This window comes from Bactrocera dorsalis, chromosome 1 (genome assembly GCF_023373825.1).
Source record: "Bactrocera dorsalis isolate Fly_Bdor chromosome 1, ASM2337382v1, whole genome shotgun sequence".
Lineage (NCBI taxonomy): Eukaryota > Metazoa > Arthropoda > Insecta > Diptera > Tephritidae > Bactrocera > Bactrocera dorsalis.
Genome location: NC_064303.1, coordinates 66853733 through 66875953, shown reverse-complemented (window position 1 = coordinate 66875953; position 22221 = coordinate 66853733). Strand labels below are relative to the sequence as shown.

Here is a 22221-nt window from a genome sequence, read left to right as displayed (position 1 = left end):
GCGGCATAAAGGCAGCTCCTTTTCGTGCTGTCGAAAGCAGCTTTGAAATCGACGAAGAGGTGGTGTGTGTCGATTCTCCTTTCACGGGTCTTTTCCAAGATTTGGCGCATGGTGAATATCTGGTCGGTTGTTGATTTGCCAGGTCTAAAGCCACACTGATAAGGTCCAATCAGTTCGTTGACGGTGGGCTTTAATCTTTCACACAATACGCTCGATAGAACCTTATATGCGATGTTGAGGAGGCTAATCCCACGGTAGTTGGCGCAGATTGTGGGGTCTCCTTTTTTATGGATTGGGCACAGCACACTTAAATTCCAGTCGTTGGGCATGCTTTCGTCCGACCATATTTTACAAACAAGCTGATGCATGCTCCTTATCAGTTCTTCGCCGCCGTGTTTGAATAGCTCGGCCGGCAATCCATCGGCCCCTGCCGCTTTGTTGTTCTTCAGGCGGGTGATTGCTATTCGAACTTCTTCATGGTCGGGTAATGGAACGTCTGCTCCATCGTCATCGATTGGGGAATCGGGTTCGCCTTCTCCCGGTGTTGTGCTTTCACTGCCATTCAGCAGGCTAGAGAAGTGTTCCCTCCATAATTTAAGTATGCTCTGGGCATCGGTAACTAGATCACCTTTGGGGGTTCTACAAGAGTATGCTCCGGTCTTGAAACCTTCTGTAAGCCGCCGCATCTTTTCGTAGAATTTTCGAGCATTGCCCCTTTCGGCCAGCTTATCGAGCTGTTCATACTCACGCATTTCGGCCTCTTTCTTCTTCTGTCTGCAAATGCGTCTCGCTTCCCTCTTCAAATCTCGGTATCTATCCCATCCCGCACGTGTTGTGGTCGATCGAAACGTTGCGAGGTAGGCAGCCTGTTTTCTCTCCGCTGCGACACGGCACTTCTCGTCGTACCAGCTGTTCTTTTGCACTTTCCGAAAACCAATGGTTTCGGTTGCAGCTGTACGTAAGGAGTTTGAAATGCCGTCCCACACCGAATTGTTGATGAGTGCTCTCAGAGAGCAGGAGTGCAAGCCGAGTAGAAAAACGTTCGGCTGTCTGTTGTGATTGCAGCTTCTCGACGTCGAACCTTCCTTGTGTTTGTTGGCGTGCGTTTTTTGCTGCACAGAGGCGGGTGCGAATTTTGGCTGCAACAATATAGTGGTCCGAGTCGATGTTAGGACCTCGGAGCGCACGCACATCTAAAACACTGGAGACGTGTCTTCCGTCTATCACAACATGATCGATCTGGTTGGTGGTTTTTCGATCCGGAGACAGCCAGGTAGCTTGATGTATCTTCTTATGCTGGAATCTAGTACTACAGATAACCATATTTCGGGCCCCGGCGAAGTCGATCAGCCTCAACCCATTTGGGGATGTTTCGTCGTGGAGGCTGAATTTACCGACCGTAGTGCCAAAGATACCTTCTTTGCCCACCCTGGCGTTAAAGTCGCCAAGCACGATTTTGACATCGTGGCGGGGGCATCTCTCATAAGTGCGCTCCAAGCACTCATAAAAGGCATCTTTGGTCACATCGTCCTTCTCTTCCGTCGGGGCGTGGGCGCAAATCAGCGATATGTTGAAGAACCTCGCTTTGATGCGGATTGTGGCTAGACGTTCATTCACCGCAGTGAATGATAGTACTCGGCGACGGAGTCTCTCTCCAACCACGAATCCAACACCAAACTTGCGCTCCTTTATATGGCCACTGTAGTAAATGTCACAAGGACCTACTCGTCTCTGTCCTTGTCCCGTCCATCGCATTTCTTGGACGGCGGTGATGTCAGCCTTTATTTTCACGAGGACATCAACCAGCTGGGCAGCGGCACCTTCCCAATTAAGGGACCGAACATTCCAGGTGCATGCCCTCAATTCGTAGTCCTTATTTCGTTTGCCATGGTCGTCATCAAAAGGGGGGTCACTCATCCGAGGCTTGTTGTTCCTTTTCATTGGGGGTGTTTTTTTACGTGGCGGGTCCCAAACCCAGCGCACAACCCTATGCAGGGGATGTTCCGCCTTCTCACGTTAGCTCGCCTTCAAACGGATGTTCTTAGGCTACCCAGAGGATACTTGGTCAAAGACCGGAAGTCGTGAGCTGCTTGAGTCATATGCAAAAGAATCGTTTCTGGCCACTCCCAAGTGAATGGCGATCAGAGAACTTTCCTCACTTGCGTGAACTTCTACACATGACTCCATCCTTTTCATTATACAACTAGCGAAAAACTTAAGAGTTGCTGAATTAGAATATAGGACTCTCTCAGTTCAAGAAAAAATGTTTAGATGTATCGAATTTTATAACAAATCGATTCATTCGGTAACTAAGGAAAGACCAATTTACATAGAAAATGGGAAAGTAAATAAAGAAATAATATTCAAAAAATTAAAAGAAACAAAAGAAAACAATATTAAAAAACTGAATGAAAAAAGAGGAAATGTTGTAATAAATAAAGAAGAAGCATTTGTTAAGAATTATGTGGCAGTACGTCATAAGAACGCACCACGATATAGGAAGCTTAAACTAGATAATGTACATATAACCAATATTAAAACAGAAAATAAATTTGCAGATCAACTGGACACTAATATTTTTGATACTAATGACAATGGCTCCAACAGCAATGTCCATTTTAACCATCCAACCGATTCATGAAAACAGCGGATATGTGGAAATTAGTACATCCAAAACGGAAATTGTAGTTTCATCAGAATTTATAATACACGCCATAGACCCTTATGAAATTTTATATTTAATTAACAACATGACTTTTAATACAAATCTCTTGAGGCCATTACATCGCGATTTACTTAGGAATGAACTCTTAATCGTTAAAACAAAAGTCAACACCTTAATACCTAAATCTAGTGGGAATAGGCATAAAAGAGGATTATTTAATTTGGTTGGGACAATGAATAAATATTTATTTGGAACAATGGATGACATAGATAGAAAGGATATTGAGGATCACTTAAAGGTGATTGATCAAAATATGCACAATTCTATTACAACCTTAAACCAACAAGTTAAAATAAATAAATATTTTGAAAAAACGTTTAAATATTTAAAAAACAACAATAGAACAAGACAGGGAAAAAATACTAGATTATGAAAGAGGAAACGATAAAATTCTAAAGGATGCTGCATTAAACAACATGTTTAACGTGCAAATCTTAAGAATACATGTCCTTAAAGAAAAAATTGATCATATTCAAGATAGCATTGCAGCCGCCAAACATGGATTATTACATTCAGGAATTTTGACAAGTTAAGAAGTTGATATATACGAAATAGACCTATTTAAGTTGCAACATTTAAAAATGTGTGCAATTCAGTATGCAGAAAAACTGCTCCTTTTAATAGTAAAAGTACCACGAAATTTTAGCACAGTTCAATTAAAAGTTATTCAACCCATTTCAAATGAACAAATGAGAGAAATTACTTCCATTTCAGAAAGTTTTTAATTACAATAATAAAACGTATATATATGAAAAAGACAAAACACTTAATGAATTAAAAACTTCAAAACATTGTATTTTTACAAAAACATGTCTATTAATTAAGAACGAAATAACAGAAATAATTGAAATTGACGATGAAACATTAATACTAAAAAATTTGAAAAATACTAAGCTAGTACAAGATTGTGATCACAGGAAAGTAATACTGGAGGGAAATTATTTAATACACTACCAAAATTGTACCCTAGAAATTAACAATCAAATTTTCTCTAATAAGGTAAAAATATTTCAACAAAGATTTTACTTTCCTGTAAATAAAGAAACTAATTTTACAAATAAAATTTCATTTAAAGAAATGAGACTGGAACATTTAAAGAACATAGAAAAAGTAGAAGAACTTAAGTACCATAAGAAAATTAATTATTCAATTTTATTTGTAATTTTTATTATTATTTTACTTTTAATAAGCCTTCTCTTGTATATGTTAAGAAAACAATTGCGAATAGAAATTGTAAACAAACCTCAGTAGAGTTTTGTATCTAAGGGGGAGGAGTTACATCCCATGCTAACCCAAGAACAACAGCAAACACAGATGGTGTGAAGATAGTCTGGTAGATAAGAAGATACATTTATTTAAGAAAACCAGAAGATATGTGAGGATGGAGTCATGTGCAGAAGTTCACGCAAGTGAGGAAAGTTCTCTGAACGCCATTCACTTGGGAGTGGCCAGAAACGATTCTTTTACATATGACTCAAGCAGCTCACGACTTCCGATCTTTGACCAAGTATCCTCTGGGTAGCCTAAGAACATCCGTTTGAAGGCGAGCTAAAGTGAGAAGGCGAAATATCCCGCCACGTAAAAAAACACCCCCAATGAAAATCAACTATAAGCCTCGGATGAGAGACCCCCCTTTTGATGACGACCATGGCAAACGAAATAAGGACTATGATTTGAGGGCATGCACCTGGAATGTCCGGTCCCTTAATTGGGAAGGTGCCGCTGCCCAGCTGGTAGATGTCCTCGTAAAGATAAAGACTGACATCACCGCCGTCCAAGAAATGCGATGGACGGGACAAGGATAGAGACGAGTAGGTCCTTGTGACATTTACTACAGTGGCCATATAAAAAAGCGCAAGTCTGGTGTTGGATTCGTGGTGGGAGAGAGACTCCATCGCCGAGTACTATGATTCACTCCGGAGAATGAACGTCTAGCCACAATCCGCATCAAAGCGAGGTTCTTCAACATATCGCTGATTTGCGCCCACGCTCCGACGGAAGAGAAGGACGATGTGACCAAAGATGCCTTTTATGAGTGCTTGGAGCGCACTTATGAGAGATGCCCCCGCCACGATGTCAAAATCGTGCTTGGCGACTTCAACACCAGGGTGGGCAAAGAAGGTATCTTTGGCACTACGGTCGGTAAATTCAGCCTCCATGAGGAAACATCCCCAAATGGGTTGAGGCTGATCGACTTCGCCGGGGCCTGAAATATGGTTATCTGTAGTACTAGATTCCAGCATAAGAAGATACATCAAGCTACCTGGCTGTCTCCGGATCGAAAAACCACCAACCAGATCGATCATGTTGTGATAGACGGAAGACACGTCTCCAGTGTTTTAGATGTGCGTGCGCTCCGAGGTCCTAACATCGACTCGGACCACTATATTGTTGCAGCCAAAATTCGCACTCGCCTCTGTGCAGCAAAAAACGCACGCCAACAAACACAAAGAAGGTTCGACGTCGAGAAGCTGCAATCACAACAGACAGTCGAAAGATTCTCCACTCGGCTTGCACTCCTGCTCTCTGAGAGCACTCGTCAACAACTCGGTATAAGGGAACTGTGGGACGGCATTTCAAACTCCTTACGTACAGCTGCAACCGATGATATTGATATCATCGGCCTCAACACCCGCGCCGTTAGTTCTGCTTTCTCCAGACTGAACAAGGAAGCAACGCAAATGGGTCTGGCAGTGAACGAGGGCAAGACGAAATATCTCCTGTCATCAAACAAACAGTCGTCGCACTCGCGACTTGGCACTCACGTGACTGTTGACAGTCATAACTTTGAAGTTGTAGATAATTTCGTCTATCTTGGAACCAGCGTAAACACCACCAACAATGTCAGCCTAGAAATCCAACGCAGGATAACTCTTGCCAACAGGTGCTACTTCGGACTAAGTAGGCAATTGAAAAGTAAAGTCCTCTCTCGACGAACAAAAACCAAACTCTATAAGTCGCTCATAATCCCCGTCCTGCTATATGGTGCAGAGGCTTGGACGATAACAACCGATGAGTCGACGTTGCGAGTTTTCGAGAGAAAAGTTCTGCGAAAGATTTATGGTCTTTTGCGCATTGGCCACGGCGAATATCGCATTCGATGGAACGATGAGCTGTACGAGATATACGACGACATTGACATAGTTCAGCGAATTAAAAGACAGCGGCTACGCTGGATAGGTCATGTTGTCCGGATGGATGAAAACACAGCAGAGGAAGAGGAAGACCTCCACTCCGGTGGAAGGACCAAGTGGAGAAGGACCTGGCCTCGCTTAGAATATCCAATTGGCGCCACGTAGCGAAGAGAAGAAACGACTGGCGCGCTGTTGTTGACTCGGCTATAATAGCGTAAGCGGTGTCTACGCCAGTAAAGAAGAAGAAAAAGATATGTAAAATTAAGATATGAGAAGAAACACTGATCCTAAATAAATATTAAATGCAAATGCAGCCACATGATAGTAATAAAGGATAAGCAGCACTGTGGAATTTTCCACAGATAAGAATTTTTGTAAATTAGAAGATAAGTATTTTTGTAAAACTATAAAAGCAAGAAAATCTTTGAAATAAAGAGGCACATTTATTCTGACACTCTAAAGAGGCGGTCGTCTAAAATTGTTTCGTAATTGGCTCGGTCCGATTTCAGACCATTTTCGCACTGTGACTTTGGGAATATGAGAGAATGCCACGTACTAAAAGTCCAAAGCGGTCTGTCGGGACCAGATATGCAAGTGTATTATTTTACCAAAAAGTGGGTGGTGCCACGCCCATCGATCAATTTTCACATAGGCTCCCATAAAACCGTCTCATAACACCTCGGAAATAAAATTTGATGTCTTTGGCGTTGTTATTGTCATATGGGGAGTGAACGGCGTTATCTTCTGATTTCACCCATTTTCACACAATAATAATAATTCATATTGTAATAAAGGGTGATTTTTTAAGAGCTTGATAACTTTTTTAAAAAAAAAAAACGCATAAAATTTGCAAAATCTCATCGGTTCTTTATTTGAAACGTTAGATTGGTTCATGACATTTACTTTTTGAAGATAATTTCATTTAAATGTTGACCGCGGCTGCGTCTTAGGTGGTCCATTCGGAAAGTCCAATTTTGGGCAACTTTTTCGAGCATTTCGGCCGGAATAGCCCGAATTTCTTCGGAAATGTTGTCTTCCAAAGCTGGAATAGTTGCTGGCTTATTTCTGTAGACTTTAGACTTGACGTAGCCCCACAAAAAATAGTCTAAAGGCGTTAAATCGCATGATCTTGGTGGCCAACTTACGGATCCATTTCTTGAGATGAATTGTTGTCCGAAGTTTTCCCTCAAAATGGCCATAGAATCGCGAGCTGTGTGGCATGTAGCGCCATCTTGTTGAAACCACATGTCAACCAAGTTCAGTTCTTCCATTTTTGGCAACAAAAAGTTTGTTAGCATCGAACGATAGCGATCGCCATTCACCGTAACGTTGCGTCCAACAGCATCTTTGAAAAAATACGGTCCAATGATTCCACCAGCGTACAAACCACACCAAACAGTGCATTTTTCGGGATGCATGGGCAGTTCTTGAACGGCTTCTGGTTGCTCTTCACCCCAAATGCGGCAATTTTGCTTATTTACGTAGCCATTCAACCAGAAATGAGCCTCATCGCTGAACAAAATTTGTCGATAAAAAAGCGGATTTTCTGCCAACTTTTCTAGGGCCCATTCACTGAAAATTCGACGTTGTGGCAGATCGTTCGGCTTCAGTTCTTGCACGAGCTGTATTTTATACGGTTTTACACCAAGATCTTTGCGTAAAATCTTCCATGTGGTCGAATAACACAAACCCAATTGCTGCGAACGGCGACGAATCGACATTTCACGGTCTTCAGCCACACTCTCAGAAACAGACGCAATATTCTCTTCTGTACGCACTGTACGCATTCGTGTGGTTGGTTTAATGTCCAATAAAGTAAACTGAGTGCGAAACTTGGTCACAATCGCATTAATTGTTTGCTCACTTGGTCGATTATGTAGACCATAAATCGGACGTAAAGCGCGAAACACATTTCGAACCGAACACTGATTTTGGTAATAAAATTCAATGATTTGCAAGCGTTGCTCGTTAGTAAGTCTATTCATGATGAAATGTCAAAGCATACTGAGCATCTTTCTCTTTGACACCATGTCTGAAATCCCACGTGATCTGTCAAATACTAATGCATGAAAATCCTAACCTCAAAAAAATCACCCGTTATTTGGGCTTGGTAAATTTGGTTGTTGTACCTTTAGAAGCGGGCCACGCCCACTTGTTCAAACTTTTATGCTCATAGGTGCTACTTGCTGGTGCGGACCTCTGCGGCTGCAGCTCTAAGGTTTTTTGGGTTTATCTCGATTTCTGGCGAAACTACCAATACTAAAGAAAATAATATTTGGGACTGTTGTGTGTAATAAAATTATTTATAACTTTTGTAGCAAAACCTTTTTCATATAACCTCAAAATTTATGTAAAAAATTCACTTTTTTTTATGTGCAAATAAATTGTTTCTTTTACGAAATTTGATGGAAACTTACCCTCTTATGTATATGTTTATTGTTTCTCTTTCTATTGACCTAATATGGAATCGAACTCTAATTTTCAATTAAAAACATAAACTGTCTGATCTTCTGAGTTGTGCGGGTTTCAACGTTAATCGCGGGTTTCAATCAAATCGTAGGGAGATGAAGCAGGCGGAACAGATAATTATGGGCACTTGTAACAGCTCGCCTGTAATAAATACTATTTATTATTAAATATATTTATTTGATAATATACCTTCTTGGCTGATGTCAATACTAAGACTAAAGCTAAGTAGGTTAGCTGCGAATAGTAATACGCAACCCCGACCAAGAGCTGCAGGAGAGGGTTTGCTCAAAACGCCTCACGCGCTCAATGAACTTCCCGTGAGGAGGCGAGAAGATGCCGCTTTTAAATAAGCATCTACAGCCCCCACCGGAGTTGCACGGAGGAAGAACCCTCTCGTGGGTGGAGCAATACAACGTCTAGCACCAAATGTGCACAGAAAACGAGAACTTTCAGAATTGAGGCCAGTAAGATTCTAATTATGACGTACTGGAAAACCGAAACGGATCAGATTGACAAAGGGCTGGTGAGGGCAGTATTCTATCACCTCAGTAGATAAGAGTGACATCTTACCGAAATGGCTAGCAGGCTAATACTGCTCTCACCTCTGTATCGATAAAGCCATGGCAGAATTGAGGCCAGTAAGATTCTAATTATGACGTACTGGAAAACCGAAACGGATCAGATTGACAAAGGGCTGGTGAGGGCAGTATTCTATCACCTCAGTGGATAAGAGTGACATCTTACCGAAATGGCTAGCAGGCTAATACTGCTCTCACCTCTGTATCGATAAAACCATGGCAGGTATTTAAGTACGTTCAATGCACGTCTCCATAATTTCTTTGGCCGTACCGGTTCAGTTGAGACGAGCTTCTGATTTGTGCCCGAACCTGGCTCTGAACATAAGGTCCCATAAGGACTTGTGTTAACCCTCGCATGGCCTCCCTGCTTGCATTGATAACCACGGGGTTCATAAAGGGCAACTGCTACAACGTGCGGAGATAGCGACTTGAAGCGGAGACCCACTAGAAAAAATGAATACATCGCAACAACAACAAAAAAAAAACCGAAACAAAAGAACGACAAAGCAAAGGAGGTCAAGACGAGAAATACGGGACGGTCCTCCGTAGAAGCAGTAGGATATTTACATCCCACTATACTCACCACCACTCTAAAACAGTCAGACAAAACTGGAGAAAATACAGCCTCAAGGGAGATTCCGGCCACATAAGCAGCACCGGAGAAGGGAAGAGCTCCCAGATGCCACTAAAGAAGGATCTCAGAGCTCACCGAAACAAGAATACATTACCCAAATCAAGTTAGCGATGGCAAAGCAAAATAACGTAAGCATGGACGTCAAGAACGGAACGGCACAGGTAGACGAGCTCTTCGACGTCCTCAAGAGCTACCGCAGAAACTGGCTCATTGCAGAAACCGAGAAAAGCGGGCACTCTAAGCAGACACATCATGACCCCTAAGTCTGCAACCTCGATGTGGCGTGCGACAAGACCTGTGGAGCCGCAAGAAACAGTGCGACCACGATACGAATACGACGGACAGTGGCAAAAAGTTTTGTCTAAAAAAGCCAGAAATTCCCTTGCAAACGAAGAAACGCCCAAAAACGCAAAAGAGAGGCAACAAGTCAGGAACATGGCTGCAAATCAGAAAGCAAACCATAGGCCTAAACGACAAACAGATGCCCAAGGCTTTTCACAGTGAACATAAAGCAGCAGTTTACTGGTGGACTGAAAATATCGGCCAACTCAGACGTACATGCCTCCGCCTTCGCAGATCCTACACGAGATTCAGACGCATAGGAACCGCATCCCAGGAAGCCGAGCAAAAGGAGAGCTGAATCACACCATCGACGAAGAAAAAGTGGGTGGAGCTACGCGATGATATAAACAGAAATCTGACTTAACCGCTGCCAAAATGGATCACATCGTGAACGCACTATTTTCCACACACGAAATAAGGGCTAGTGATCAAGGCCAATAAATCACCGAGCCCGGATGGGATCCCTGCAGAAATACACAAAATAATCCCTACAGAGCTCCCGACTGTACTACTTAATTTACAACGCCTGCAACGGATATTCTTAGGACGCAAAAAGCAGTGAACTACCTAAGTGTAAAACTGGACCCCAGACTAACCTTCTGGGTACAAATCCAGCATGCCGCAGGAAAGGCAGCGAAGATCACCTCTCAACTGAGCCGACTAATGGCCAACATAGGAAGCGCCAGCCAAGAAAAGAGAAAGCTCAAGCAGATGTGCTTAAAAAGAAAAACCGGTGTAAGGTAGTGGCCAGAGTGCACCGCACCGCACCGCAGCCCTCAGAGTTGCATCAGCCTAACGAACAGGGTCCGGCGATGCAATATTAGTTATAAGCGGAAATGTCCCAATTAACCTTCTGGTACACGAAAGGAAAAAGCTGTGGGAGCTAAAGAAGTCAACTGATAATAACAAGAGCGCAATATCACTACATATTATAAAACAAAGTCACTTTTTCTGTCCTTATGTCCCCTTAAATGTTTAAATCTTGAAAACTAAGCAACTGATTTTGATGCGGTTTTTTTTAATAGATAGATTGTTTGAAGAGGAAGGTTTATGTCATTATAATGTGAAGAAATATATTAAAGGGCCGTGGCACTCGGACAAAATGTGGTAAAAAACCCATACATTTTTTGTTTACACAGCCATACATCATAAAATAATCCACCGATTAAAATGAAACTTACTTGAAGTTAAACTTTGAAATATTTACTTTCGTTCTGCATCAAAAAAAAATAGTTGATTCATTTCTTATTTAACCGAAATTGTTTAAACAAGAGCACTACTTTTTCCAAAAAAAACTGTTTGTGTGTTTGTTCGCTGTCAACCGAATGAAATATTAGAAGTTATGTGGGAATCTCATCCCACCTCATTCGTGTTGAATTAGATCGTATGGTGAAAGAACTCGGTACGTACACATGTATGTAAGTACATATGTACGAATCTCTCGCATCATTAAATTTCGGACGTATGTATGTATGTATGTATTTTCAATTCATGTCGTTATTACCGTACTGAATTCCATGTAATTCGGGGGTGTTGTGGAATCTGATAGTTGACGGAATCGGAATTGAAACCGATCAAAAAAAGCAGTAGGTGTCATGAATTCAGATATTATTGGTTTGATGTTCGAAACAGAATTTGTATCGGTTTTGGGTGTCATCGAAACCAATTTTATCGGTTTTGCTATCAGAAATAAAACAAGAAGATAATCGCTAGCAGATTTGAATATTCAGTTTATATTTCTGTGTGTTGTTAGACGGTTGAGAAAAAATGTAAGTTAAGGAATTTATTTATTATATTCTAACGAAGTAATTAACTTAATTTTTGTAGGAAAACATAAGAATAGAACGCAAAATACGATCATAATTGAATTTATGGAAAAAAATCCAGATATCTTAAGAGGGTTTACGAAACACAATAAACCGACAATAGAATCGTTATGGCAATCGGAATCGCTTAATGCTTCAGGTCCTCCACACAAAGATGTAAACGGGTGGAAAAAGGTAAGTAAATTTCAGTCAAAATTAAACTGCAATTAAAACAAACTTATTTCTATAGGTTATAACTGAGTGGAAGAGCGAAATCAAAAGAAAATTAGCTCACAACAAAATTGAGAGTCGAGCAACAGGATGTGGCCCATTTTCTAAATATCAGCTCACTCCAACCGAAGAAACTATTTTGCGTCTTTGTGGCATTTCTCAAACTATAGAAGGCATACCAGGTGTTGCTCTTGGCACCCAACCCGTCAATGAAAATTTAAATATTACAATTGCAGGGGTGAAAGTAGATTTGTCTTCCTCATCGTCAGAGCAACAAAATATAAACTCAAGTTATAATGCATCCAATAGACAACAAGATGCCGACGATATACCCTCCACGTCACAAGGGCAACCCGAAATAAATGCTAGCGTACCTAGAAGGCAAAAATTAGAGAGTACAGCAGATCGCTTAAAAAGATTTTTAGATGAGGAAGATAAAAAAAAAATATTAAAAAAATTTGATCAGATAATAAACTGCAATCTAAAAATGCTAGCAGCTTGAGGCGTATATAACGGGTGATTTTTTTGAGGTTAGGATTTTCATGCATTAGTATTTGACAGATCACGTGGGATTTCAGACATGGTGTCAAAGAGAAAGATGCTCAGTATGCTTTGACATTTCATCATGAATAGACTTACTAACGAGCAACGCTTGCAAATCATTGAATTTTATTACCAAAATCAGTGTTCGGTTCGAAATGTGTTTTATCGACAAATTTTGTTCAGCGATGAGGCTCATTTCTGGTTGAATGGCTACGTAAATAAGCAAAATTGCCGCATTTGGGGTGAAGAGCAACCAGAAGCCGTTCAAGAACTGCCCATGCATCCCGAAAAATGCACTGTTTGGTGTGGTTTGTACGCTGGTGGAATCATTGGACCGTATTTTTTCAAAGATGCTGTTGGACGCAACGTTACGGTGAATGGCGATCACTATCGTTCGATGCTAACAAACTTTTTGTTGCCAAAAATGGAAGAACTGAACTTGGTTGACATGTGGTTTCAACAAGATGGCGCTACATGCCACACAGCTCGCGATTCTATGGCCATTTTGAGGGAAAACTTCGGACAACAATTCATCTCAAGAAATGGACCCGTAAGTTGGCCACCAAGATCATGCGATTTAACGCCTTTAGACTATTTTTTGTGGGGCTACGTCAAGTCTAAAGTCTACAGAAATAAGCCAGCAACTATTCCAGCTTTGGAAGACAACATTTCCGAAGAAATTCGGGCTATTCCGGCCGAAATGCTCGAAAAAGTTGCCCAAAATTGGACTTTCCGAATGGACCACCTAAGACGCAGCCGCGGTCAACATTTAAATGAAATTATCTTCAAAAAGTAAATGTCATGAACCAATCTAACGTTTCAAATAAAGAACCGATGAGATTTTGCAAATTTTATGCGTTTTTTTTTTTAAAAAAAGTTATCAAGCTCTTAAAAAATCACCCTTTACCAAGCAATAAAGAATAATAATAATTTTTGGTCACATGTCAATCTTCACGTGAGAACAGGCTATTTCCAGAGATGCTGCTAAAAGTTGGCAATGGAGAATTAACTCAAAGTGAGGGAAGGATTAACCTAGAAAACCTATGTGTTTTGATAGACAACATTCAAGAGTAAGTCAACAATGTCTATCCTCACATTGATAACAAAAGTTATAAGACAATATCTTGGTTTAAATAAAGAGTTATTCTGTCACCAACTAACGAACAAGTAGGTAAAGTAAATAACTTGATTATTTCAAAGGTTGATGCGACGACGAAAATATACTACTCGGTCGATACTGTTCTCCATTTGGAAGAAGCTGTTCATTTTCCTACAGAATTTCTAAACTCTTTGAACCCATCTGGACTCCCTCTTCACAAAATGGCGTTGAAAGTAGGTTGTCCTGTTATTTTATTAAGAAACCTGAATCCACCTAAACTTTGCAATGGCACGCTGGCTTGCTGGTAAAATTACTGAAAACTTTCAAAATAGAGTGCACAATACTCACAGGATGTGGTACCGGAGAAGAAGGGCAGTAATGAATAAATCAAAACTACGGGATCGATTTTAATCATTTTTTCAGTGAGTGACATAGGCCTTATATTTTATTTCCGTGCGAAGCCGGGGCGGGTTGCTAGTAACAAATAAAGAAAGAAACAATAATATGGCAACAAAGATGGGTCACTGAAAGTCGTGGCAGATGGACGGCCAGGCTTACAAAAGATTTAGATTCATGGACAAGCCGTATATTCGAAGTCGATTTTTACACAACCCAGGTGTTATCCGGTTACGGATACTTCAAAAAGTACCTCCGCAGAATGGGAAGTCTAAGAACCGTCATGCCTATACAACGACGCGACAGAAGACGACGCTGAACACACATTCTTTGAATGTGTGCGCTGACAAGGAGAACGCACCGGCCCAATAACGCGGACAATTTAATCTGCGTCATGCTATTAATATTTTTCATTGAAAATTTGTTTTAATATGGTTCAAAAGTTGTACAATAATATGTAATTAAATTTAATAAAATTATAGTACTCATGTCGCCGCAAAAAAACACAAATATTTCCTTTTTTTTGTCTTTAAAACCTTAAACCTTATGTCGAGACTGCCCACCACTTTTACCGATAACAAGGCTAAAACTTCCAAATCAAATTGGCCCAAATGGAATAAACGTACTGATGCCAAATCAATGGGAGTAAACTTCCTAACCAAGGTCCTTAACCTGTCGCTCACCCACCACTCTTCAAATAGCCGATGTGTGGAAAATCAGAAGAGAGGTCCCACTACTTAAACCTGGGATACCCGCCAACATAGGGGTTGAAGAGGTGACCATGAACTACCTGAGTGGTAGGATATCATGTGTACTAGTTCGAGATAAAAACTTTAAGTTGAGAAGAATTAAACGGGGCGTTCCGAAGTGTGGTGTTCGCTCTCTTCATTTCTGTTAATTTTTTACATTCCCCAACCACCAAAGGGTATTTCTATCACCCCGCACGCTGATGACTGCACGATATTGGCCATATTGATGCTACCAGACGAGGAGTGTAGACTGGATCTTAAAATTAAAGTCGTTGAAATTGAAATTCCCACTGTTAATAATCCTGAAATTTTAGCTGCAACATTTGACGGCAGTTCACGATGAAAAGATTTACTAACGTTGTGGGCGACATACAAGGCAATAAGACGGCCGGTCTGAAACTACGCCGCACCGATATGGTCGCCTGGATACAGCGAAACGCAGACGAAGAAGCTTCAGACGTGTCAGAACACTGCACAAGAGGACTATAATATGAAGCATTTGGATGTGTCCGGTCGAACATTTACATAGAGAGGCGTGTATGATCCGCTTAAGGAATGTAATGAATTTCTCTCCAAGCAGTTTCTGATGGGATGTTTTCGCAGAAACCGCCTCCAAGGAACATAAAGAGGTACTTTCATGACTACGGCGACGACATCGGGCAGACTTCGGACACAACTCACTTCAGACACGTACCGACCGCCATTTTGAGTGGAGCAGTTAATACCTTCACGGGCTCCCTCTTCGTAAATGACATACCTTAAGTCAAACCAACATCCATTGCAGACTACGAGCTAGCAATTCCCACACAATGTTAACAATGTTTGGGTCGGTAAGTGTGAGTCTGGGAAACCCGCCAACAAAGGGGAGTCCTATCGTCCGATAACTCTCCTCTGCCCAGTAGTGAAGATACTTGAGGCCTTGCTACTCCCGACCTTCACTTACCACCTGAGTCTCCGAAAAGTGCACACCACCACCACAGCACTTAGCGTCATAAAAGCCCATATAGTTCGTGGTCTTAACCAGAAACCGTACTATTTCGAGGTGAAACATCTAAACTGAGAAAAATTAAACTGGGAGTTCCGCATGGTGGTGTCCTTTCCTTCGTTCTGTTTAACTTCTTCATCTTGAAACCCTAGTTTCCATAACCTCTTACGCAGATGATTGTACGATATTGATGTCGGGCAATGGAATTGATGACATGTGTTCAAAACTAAACAACTACATCTCCGACCTTTCTCGTTTCCTCACTGCACGGAACCTCACACTTTCCCCCACCAAATCCACATCGACCATTTTTACGAACTGGTTGAAGGAGTTCGACTTTCAAAAAATCTAAGATTTTAGGTGTAACATTTGATAGTCTATGCTCCTTCACTCCTTATACGACCGCGATTATCGCCAAGGTACAGAACCGAAACAAAATCCCCAAGTCGCTAGCCGGCAGCACATGGGAAAAAGACAATGAAACGTTGTTGGCAACATACAAGGCAATAGGCCGGCCTGTCCCCAATTACGTCACACAATATGGTCGCCTGTATGCAGTGGTACACAGATGAGGAATCTTCAGATCAACCAGAACGCTGCACTCCGGATCACGAGAGGATGCCTCTTGATGTCTCCCATCTAATACCTACATAGTGAGACGCTTATACTCCCAGTTAAGGAGCATAATGAACTCCTCTCCAAGCAGTTCCTGCTAGGATGTTTTCGTAGAAATCACCCTTGCAGCAACCTGCTTGGAGCGGAACGGCCTCCTGGGAACATCAAAAGGTCTTTCCTTAACTACGTCGACTAAATCGAACAGTAGCCCGACCGATCTTCAGATGCAACTAACTTCCGACAGGCACTGACCGCCATTCATAGCGGAGCAATCAACACCTTCACCGACTCTCTTCCAGTAAATGGCGTTCTTGGAGTCAAAACACCACCCATCGCAGACGAAGAGCTCGGGTTGCCACGAGAAACGCGAATGAACCTAGCGCAGCTTCATTCTGGATACTGTAGCAGGTTAAACTCCTACTTATCCAGAATAGACCAAGACATATCCAATGTATGTCCTGCATGCAATGAGTCTCCGCATGACACTGATCACCTCTTTGCATGCCCTGCCAACCCCACTCAGCTAACACCCCTTTTCCTTTGGTCCGACCTCGTCGCACGTTTCGTGGGCCTCCGCTAGATGACGTCGACGACAACTTGGATAACCCTTACCATCCTAACGGGGATTGATACTCCATTAAAAACAACAACGACGAGCAAGAATTGGCGTGAGAAAAAATTGTGACCAGAATTGACCCAGATAAATTAAATATATTTCCAGCAATGAGTCCCTGCATAACTCTAACCCCATCTTTGCATGCCCAGCAAATCTCACTCGTCTAACACACCACTCCCTATGATCCGACCACAGCTAAACAGCACGTTTACGAACATAAATTGTAACTTAAATGAAGATATCGGAATAAGACTTTGGGTAGGTAATCCTTCCACGCTAATAATGATAAAAATCGCAACCCTCAATGCTGAATATGAAAGCCGAAAAATTTGGACCACTATTTTCTTGATAGAAATGCTTAACCCTTATAATTCAACCGGTTGTTTTGGACCTTGATAGAAATGCTTAACCCTTATAATTCAACCGGTTGTTTCATCATCTTAGCAAATTAACTGCAGGTACATATAATCATGCATTTGGTGGAGAAAATAGGTGAAATCTTTCAACATAAGTATTATTTCAACTGTGCCCAAAAAATAAGGTGACATTTGAATTTAAACTGCGCGCGTCGAAGGATTTGGAGAATTATTTTTTTTTTTTAGGTTGGTAGTACTGTCAGTCACATTTATGTCAAATTTCATGTCAAAATATTCATTAGTGTTTGAGATACGTGTTGTTTTGTGAGCTGCTAAAAGTGAGTTTTTCGTTTTTTGCGATGTCGAAATTTGTTGAGCAAAAAAATTTGCATTAAATTTTGTTTACGGAATCAATTTTCTGCTGCAGATACGTTGAGGATGGTGCAGAAAGCCTTTGGTGATGAGGCTATGTCTAAAAAAAAAGTTTTCAAGTGGTGTAGTGAGTTCCAAGCCGGTCGTGAACGTGTCGAAGACGAAGAGCGTCCAGGGCGACCATCAACCTCAACAAATCAAAGAATTGGTGTTGAAAAACCGTCGATTAACAATTAGAGACCTTGCTGATGAAGTTGGCATATCGAAAGGCTCAGCCAATAACATTTTGAAGGATGTTTTGGGCCTCAGTCGGCCCAGCGCGTCAAATTTCGACTGGTACCGAAAACATTGAATTTTTTGGAAAAAAGGCGTCGCGTTGTAGTGTGTAAAACGATGCTTTCCGACTACCAGGGTGTCATGAAATGCATTATAACAGGCGATGCGACTTGGATCTATGCTTACGACCCCGAAACAACCGATCAATTGAGCCAATATCGTGCCAAAAGAGAGCCGAGGCCAAAAAAAATCGCGCCAAAGTCGCTCAAAAATCAAGGTCTTGTTGACTGTTCTCTTCGATTATCGTGGTGTTGTGCATTATGAATTCCTTCCAACCGGTCAAACAGTCAACAAGGAATATTATTTGAACGTTATGAGTCGTTTTCGTAACGCTATCCGCCTAAAAAGGCCGGAATTGTGGAAAGACAATTCTTGGTTTTTACACCACGATAATGCACAATCCCATACTCCCTCGTAATTAGTGATAATTTCGCCAAAAACTCAACCCATATCATTCCGCAACCACCGTATTCGCCTGATCTGGCGCCGTGCGACTTCTGACTGTTCACCAAGCTCAAAAGACCGTTCCGGGGACACCGTTTTTATACGATAGAGGAGATTCAAGCCGCAGCGAAGACGGAACTGAAGGCCATCTCGGAAAGTGACTACAACCAGTGTTTCGAAGATTGGAAAATCCGTTGGCATAAGTGCATTGCATCAGGAGGGGATTACTTTGAAGGGGATGAAATTTATTTGGAAGAATAAATAAAGAATTTTCAAAATAAATACAATGTCACTTTATGTGAGAGTTAATTTAATAAAATTGGGTGGAAATATTTTATCAAGTATAATTTTGTGTAATCCTAATATTAAGGAAATCAGTGTGAACTTTGGACAATACCAGACGTAGGGGTTTTAGACTAATATTTATGATATTTCAATGATATAAGTGGACTTGTATGCTTAACCATACCATGGTGTAGCGAATACATAGATCTAGCCGTATATCCTTAATATAATGACTTTTGCTCCAACGGTTAACTTTTATATTGTTTCTTAGATTTAGTTTATATCATATCAGCGTTATGCTATTGGGTAGTAAAAATTATAGATTTTTTTTGACCATCACAAGCTAATAATTAAATCATGGACAAATAAAACGCACTTAGCTTATTTCATATATTCGCTTAAAATGAATTGTGTTGGCAATGCGGACAAGAACAATCAGCTGATATACAATTTGGTTTGAAATTTAAAATTTTTAAACAGAATATTAATATTCTATACAAATATATTTATTTTATTTATTTGAGGTGTAGAATACTAAAAAATGAAAAGAAGTGTTCATATTTGTCTTAATTTTAACTCAATACTCATCCACAAAATCTGTAATTTTGATTTTTTTTTCAAAATGAGTCAAAATGAGGTTTCTCGCTATTGCAAACTACTTTTTTTTTTTAAAAGCCTCGCTATTGTAAATGAAAAAAGCGTTGAACTGGCAATGCCTCTACATAATTATGTTGGCTAAGTCTTCCATACAAAATAAGCGAATAGCTTAATTTGCTGGTCAAATAAAACACGCCTATTGTGAATTGTGTTCAACTAAGTTAAAGTGTAGAATAAGTTATTTAATTTATAATCGAGATGCATTTATTTGTCTGCTGGATTTGGTTAAAAGTTAAATTTTGTCGTATATACACAATTTACGGTCCCAATAAAAAATCACATTGGCAGCTGCATCGCCATTTACAGCGATGAAATAATCAGCGTTTGAAAAACTGCGCTACTCCCATAGCATTTCATTTTGCTTTTGCTACCGCTCTCACTTTGTTGGGAGCACATACTTTTACATTGTTATTTGCTATGGCTCCCGACATAGTGAGAGCGGCCGCTATAGCATAGCAATAATTCTAGAAATTTTGCTGCTACAGAGTAGTAAATGAAAACCCTGGAAATAATGCCTTACTACTGCCTAGAAATTTATGACAGACCGCGCCGCACACCACGTTTGATCATGAAAAAATCACCGGAAGCATTTGAATGGGAAATTTCATATTTCAGCCACCGTTAGAATCTTATCTATATTCGTCATGTTTATAAACAAATCTCAAAGCCATTCTGAAATTTCATTTTTTTGTTTGTTGTATATCAATCAAATTTAGGCCTCAAGTTAACCCCAATCCCTTTGAATAATTTATTATAATAATTATGTAAGATACTTTACTTTGTATTTTAACATAATTATTTTGCCAACAAATTTAGTCATTATTATTTTATAGTAATACATATTTAAAAAAAAAAAAAAAACTGAGAATTTTCTGTTGTGCCTTGTTGTAGTGGTATGTTTACGACATTTCAAGTGCTTCCTAAAAAGAGGCAAGTATTTACTTGGAAATGTTTAGTGCCAGAACTTTTGCTCAATTTGGACATCTTGAAACACCCATACGTCGACTTTTGTTTTTTTTTTCGAACTCTTACACGTAAATTCAGTATTGAAAATAATATGAAAATTTTAAGTTACTGTAAAGCATAAAAATAGCGCTCGTATGTAAGTTGCCAGTTTGCAACACTATGGCCGTCATATATCGAAAAATAAAGGGCATTCACAATATTTCATGCAGTACAGTGAACCAAAAAAAAATTGTACGGCGAAATGGGTTGTCATTGAAGTGTCATTATCCTAAACTATTAAAACTTTTCAGTTGCATCCAGGAGTGAAAAAAAGCCGTTTTATTAATTTTAAGAATGTAAATGGAATATATTTTTCTTCTCCTAAAATTTAAAAAATCCTAAAAGACTACGTTTTCAAAGGAACTGTTGTATATTACAGTTCCCATTATTCTTTACAAAATTTCTCCGATGAAAACCAGGTTATCGACGTCATTTTCACCAACTGCACCCCTTTCGCCTTCATAGGTACCACACACCACACAATGCCGATTCCACCGTGCTTGATAGTATTATTTAAATCTTTGTCCTTCAGAGCTTAGACTACCTTACTCCTTACAAATCAATTACTATCGGATCCAAATAAATCAAATCTCCTTATCACGTTAGATATAATACATAATACGTTTTGCAATATTTATTGTGTGATTTGTTTCGTGGTGTATACGCTCTAAAATAGGGTGAGAGCAAGAAGTTCTAAACAGTGTGGATAATTTAGGGGATTTTTTGATACTCTCGAGAAACTTTGCTTTCAGCCTGGGCATATAATTTTTTTTCAGCCGTTCCACTATCATCAAGACTTCCACCCTCACCAGTCTTTTTGAACATTATGAGTTTCTTAGAAAACCACCATTTTCACCATTTTTTCTTCAAAAACTACAAATAATACAGTTTGACCATACAAAATTATTATCAGTCAAAAATAAAGGTGCTTACTTGATAACTGCATTCAAAGTGTTGCCGAAGTGCAATTTTTTTTTTTGTTTTTGCTATTCAAATAAGATATCTTAATTTTTTTAGTTATAGTTAACATCAAAAATGATTTATTGTTAAAACTTTTATAAAAATAAGGAAAATACATAATATTCGTATATTTTTACTTTTAATTACATCTTAACAGCTGAAATAGTTTAAGAGAAAGACACTTCCAAAATCTAAACATCTCTCTGTACAAGTTTTTTTTTGGTTAAATGTATATGTACTTATATCAAAATGTTTTCCAAAAAGTTTTGGTAGAGAAAAATACAAATATCACTAAGCCTTGAAATGAGACCTCTTTTTATACTCTTTCAACTTTTGTCAGTGAAGTTTTTTCTATTTTTGTAACCTGAGTCTTGAAATAAGAAAAATAAATAAACGCTTAACTTGTGTTACTTACCAAATTTAGGAAGTAAAATATCATCTTTATTCGTAATACTACGTTGAAGCGAAAGCAATGCTTGCAGCCACTTTAACATTTCAGCTTCAGTTTCTAAAACCATGCCGAAGCCACCGTCTTTCGTTGCAAGTGCTATTACATAGTCATACTTTGTATCTAATCTCCGATTAATGTTAAAGCAGTTCTCTAATTTTACCACACGTTTGGGAGCTAAGCCGGACTTAAACTTTCTCATGCTATCAAAATATTCCAACCGAGCGCTCTCTTGGGTAGTATCTCTATATAATACAAAAAACTTTTTTTTCATTGTATTCAATTTTTTTTGGTATCCAGATAACATCAAACCGTCCTCATAATTCGTGTCGATAAGTTTTGACATTTTATCCTATAGATAAAGTAAATTGTATGCAATTATTATCAATATTTTTTAAAGTAATAACTTCGACTAATATTCAAAATTAACATCAAAA

General features: G+C 39.8%; 1 protein-coding gene across 8 annotated transcripts in view; it reads right to left on the bottom strand.

Moving 5' to 3' along the window:
• Positions 1-22221, bottom strand: part of Irs1 (insulin receptor substrate 1) — a 276196-nt gene that overhangs the window by 204656 nt on the left and 49319 nt on the right. For all 8 annotated transcript variants that reach the window (XM_049446911.1, NM_001319782.1, XM_049447242.1 and 5 more), the window contains 1 exon segment: positions 21752-22136. In XM_049446911.1, coding sequence (XP_049302868.1) covers positions 21752-22130 — 379 coding nt within the window. In that variant the 5' untranslated portion in view covers positions 22131-22136.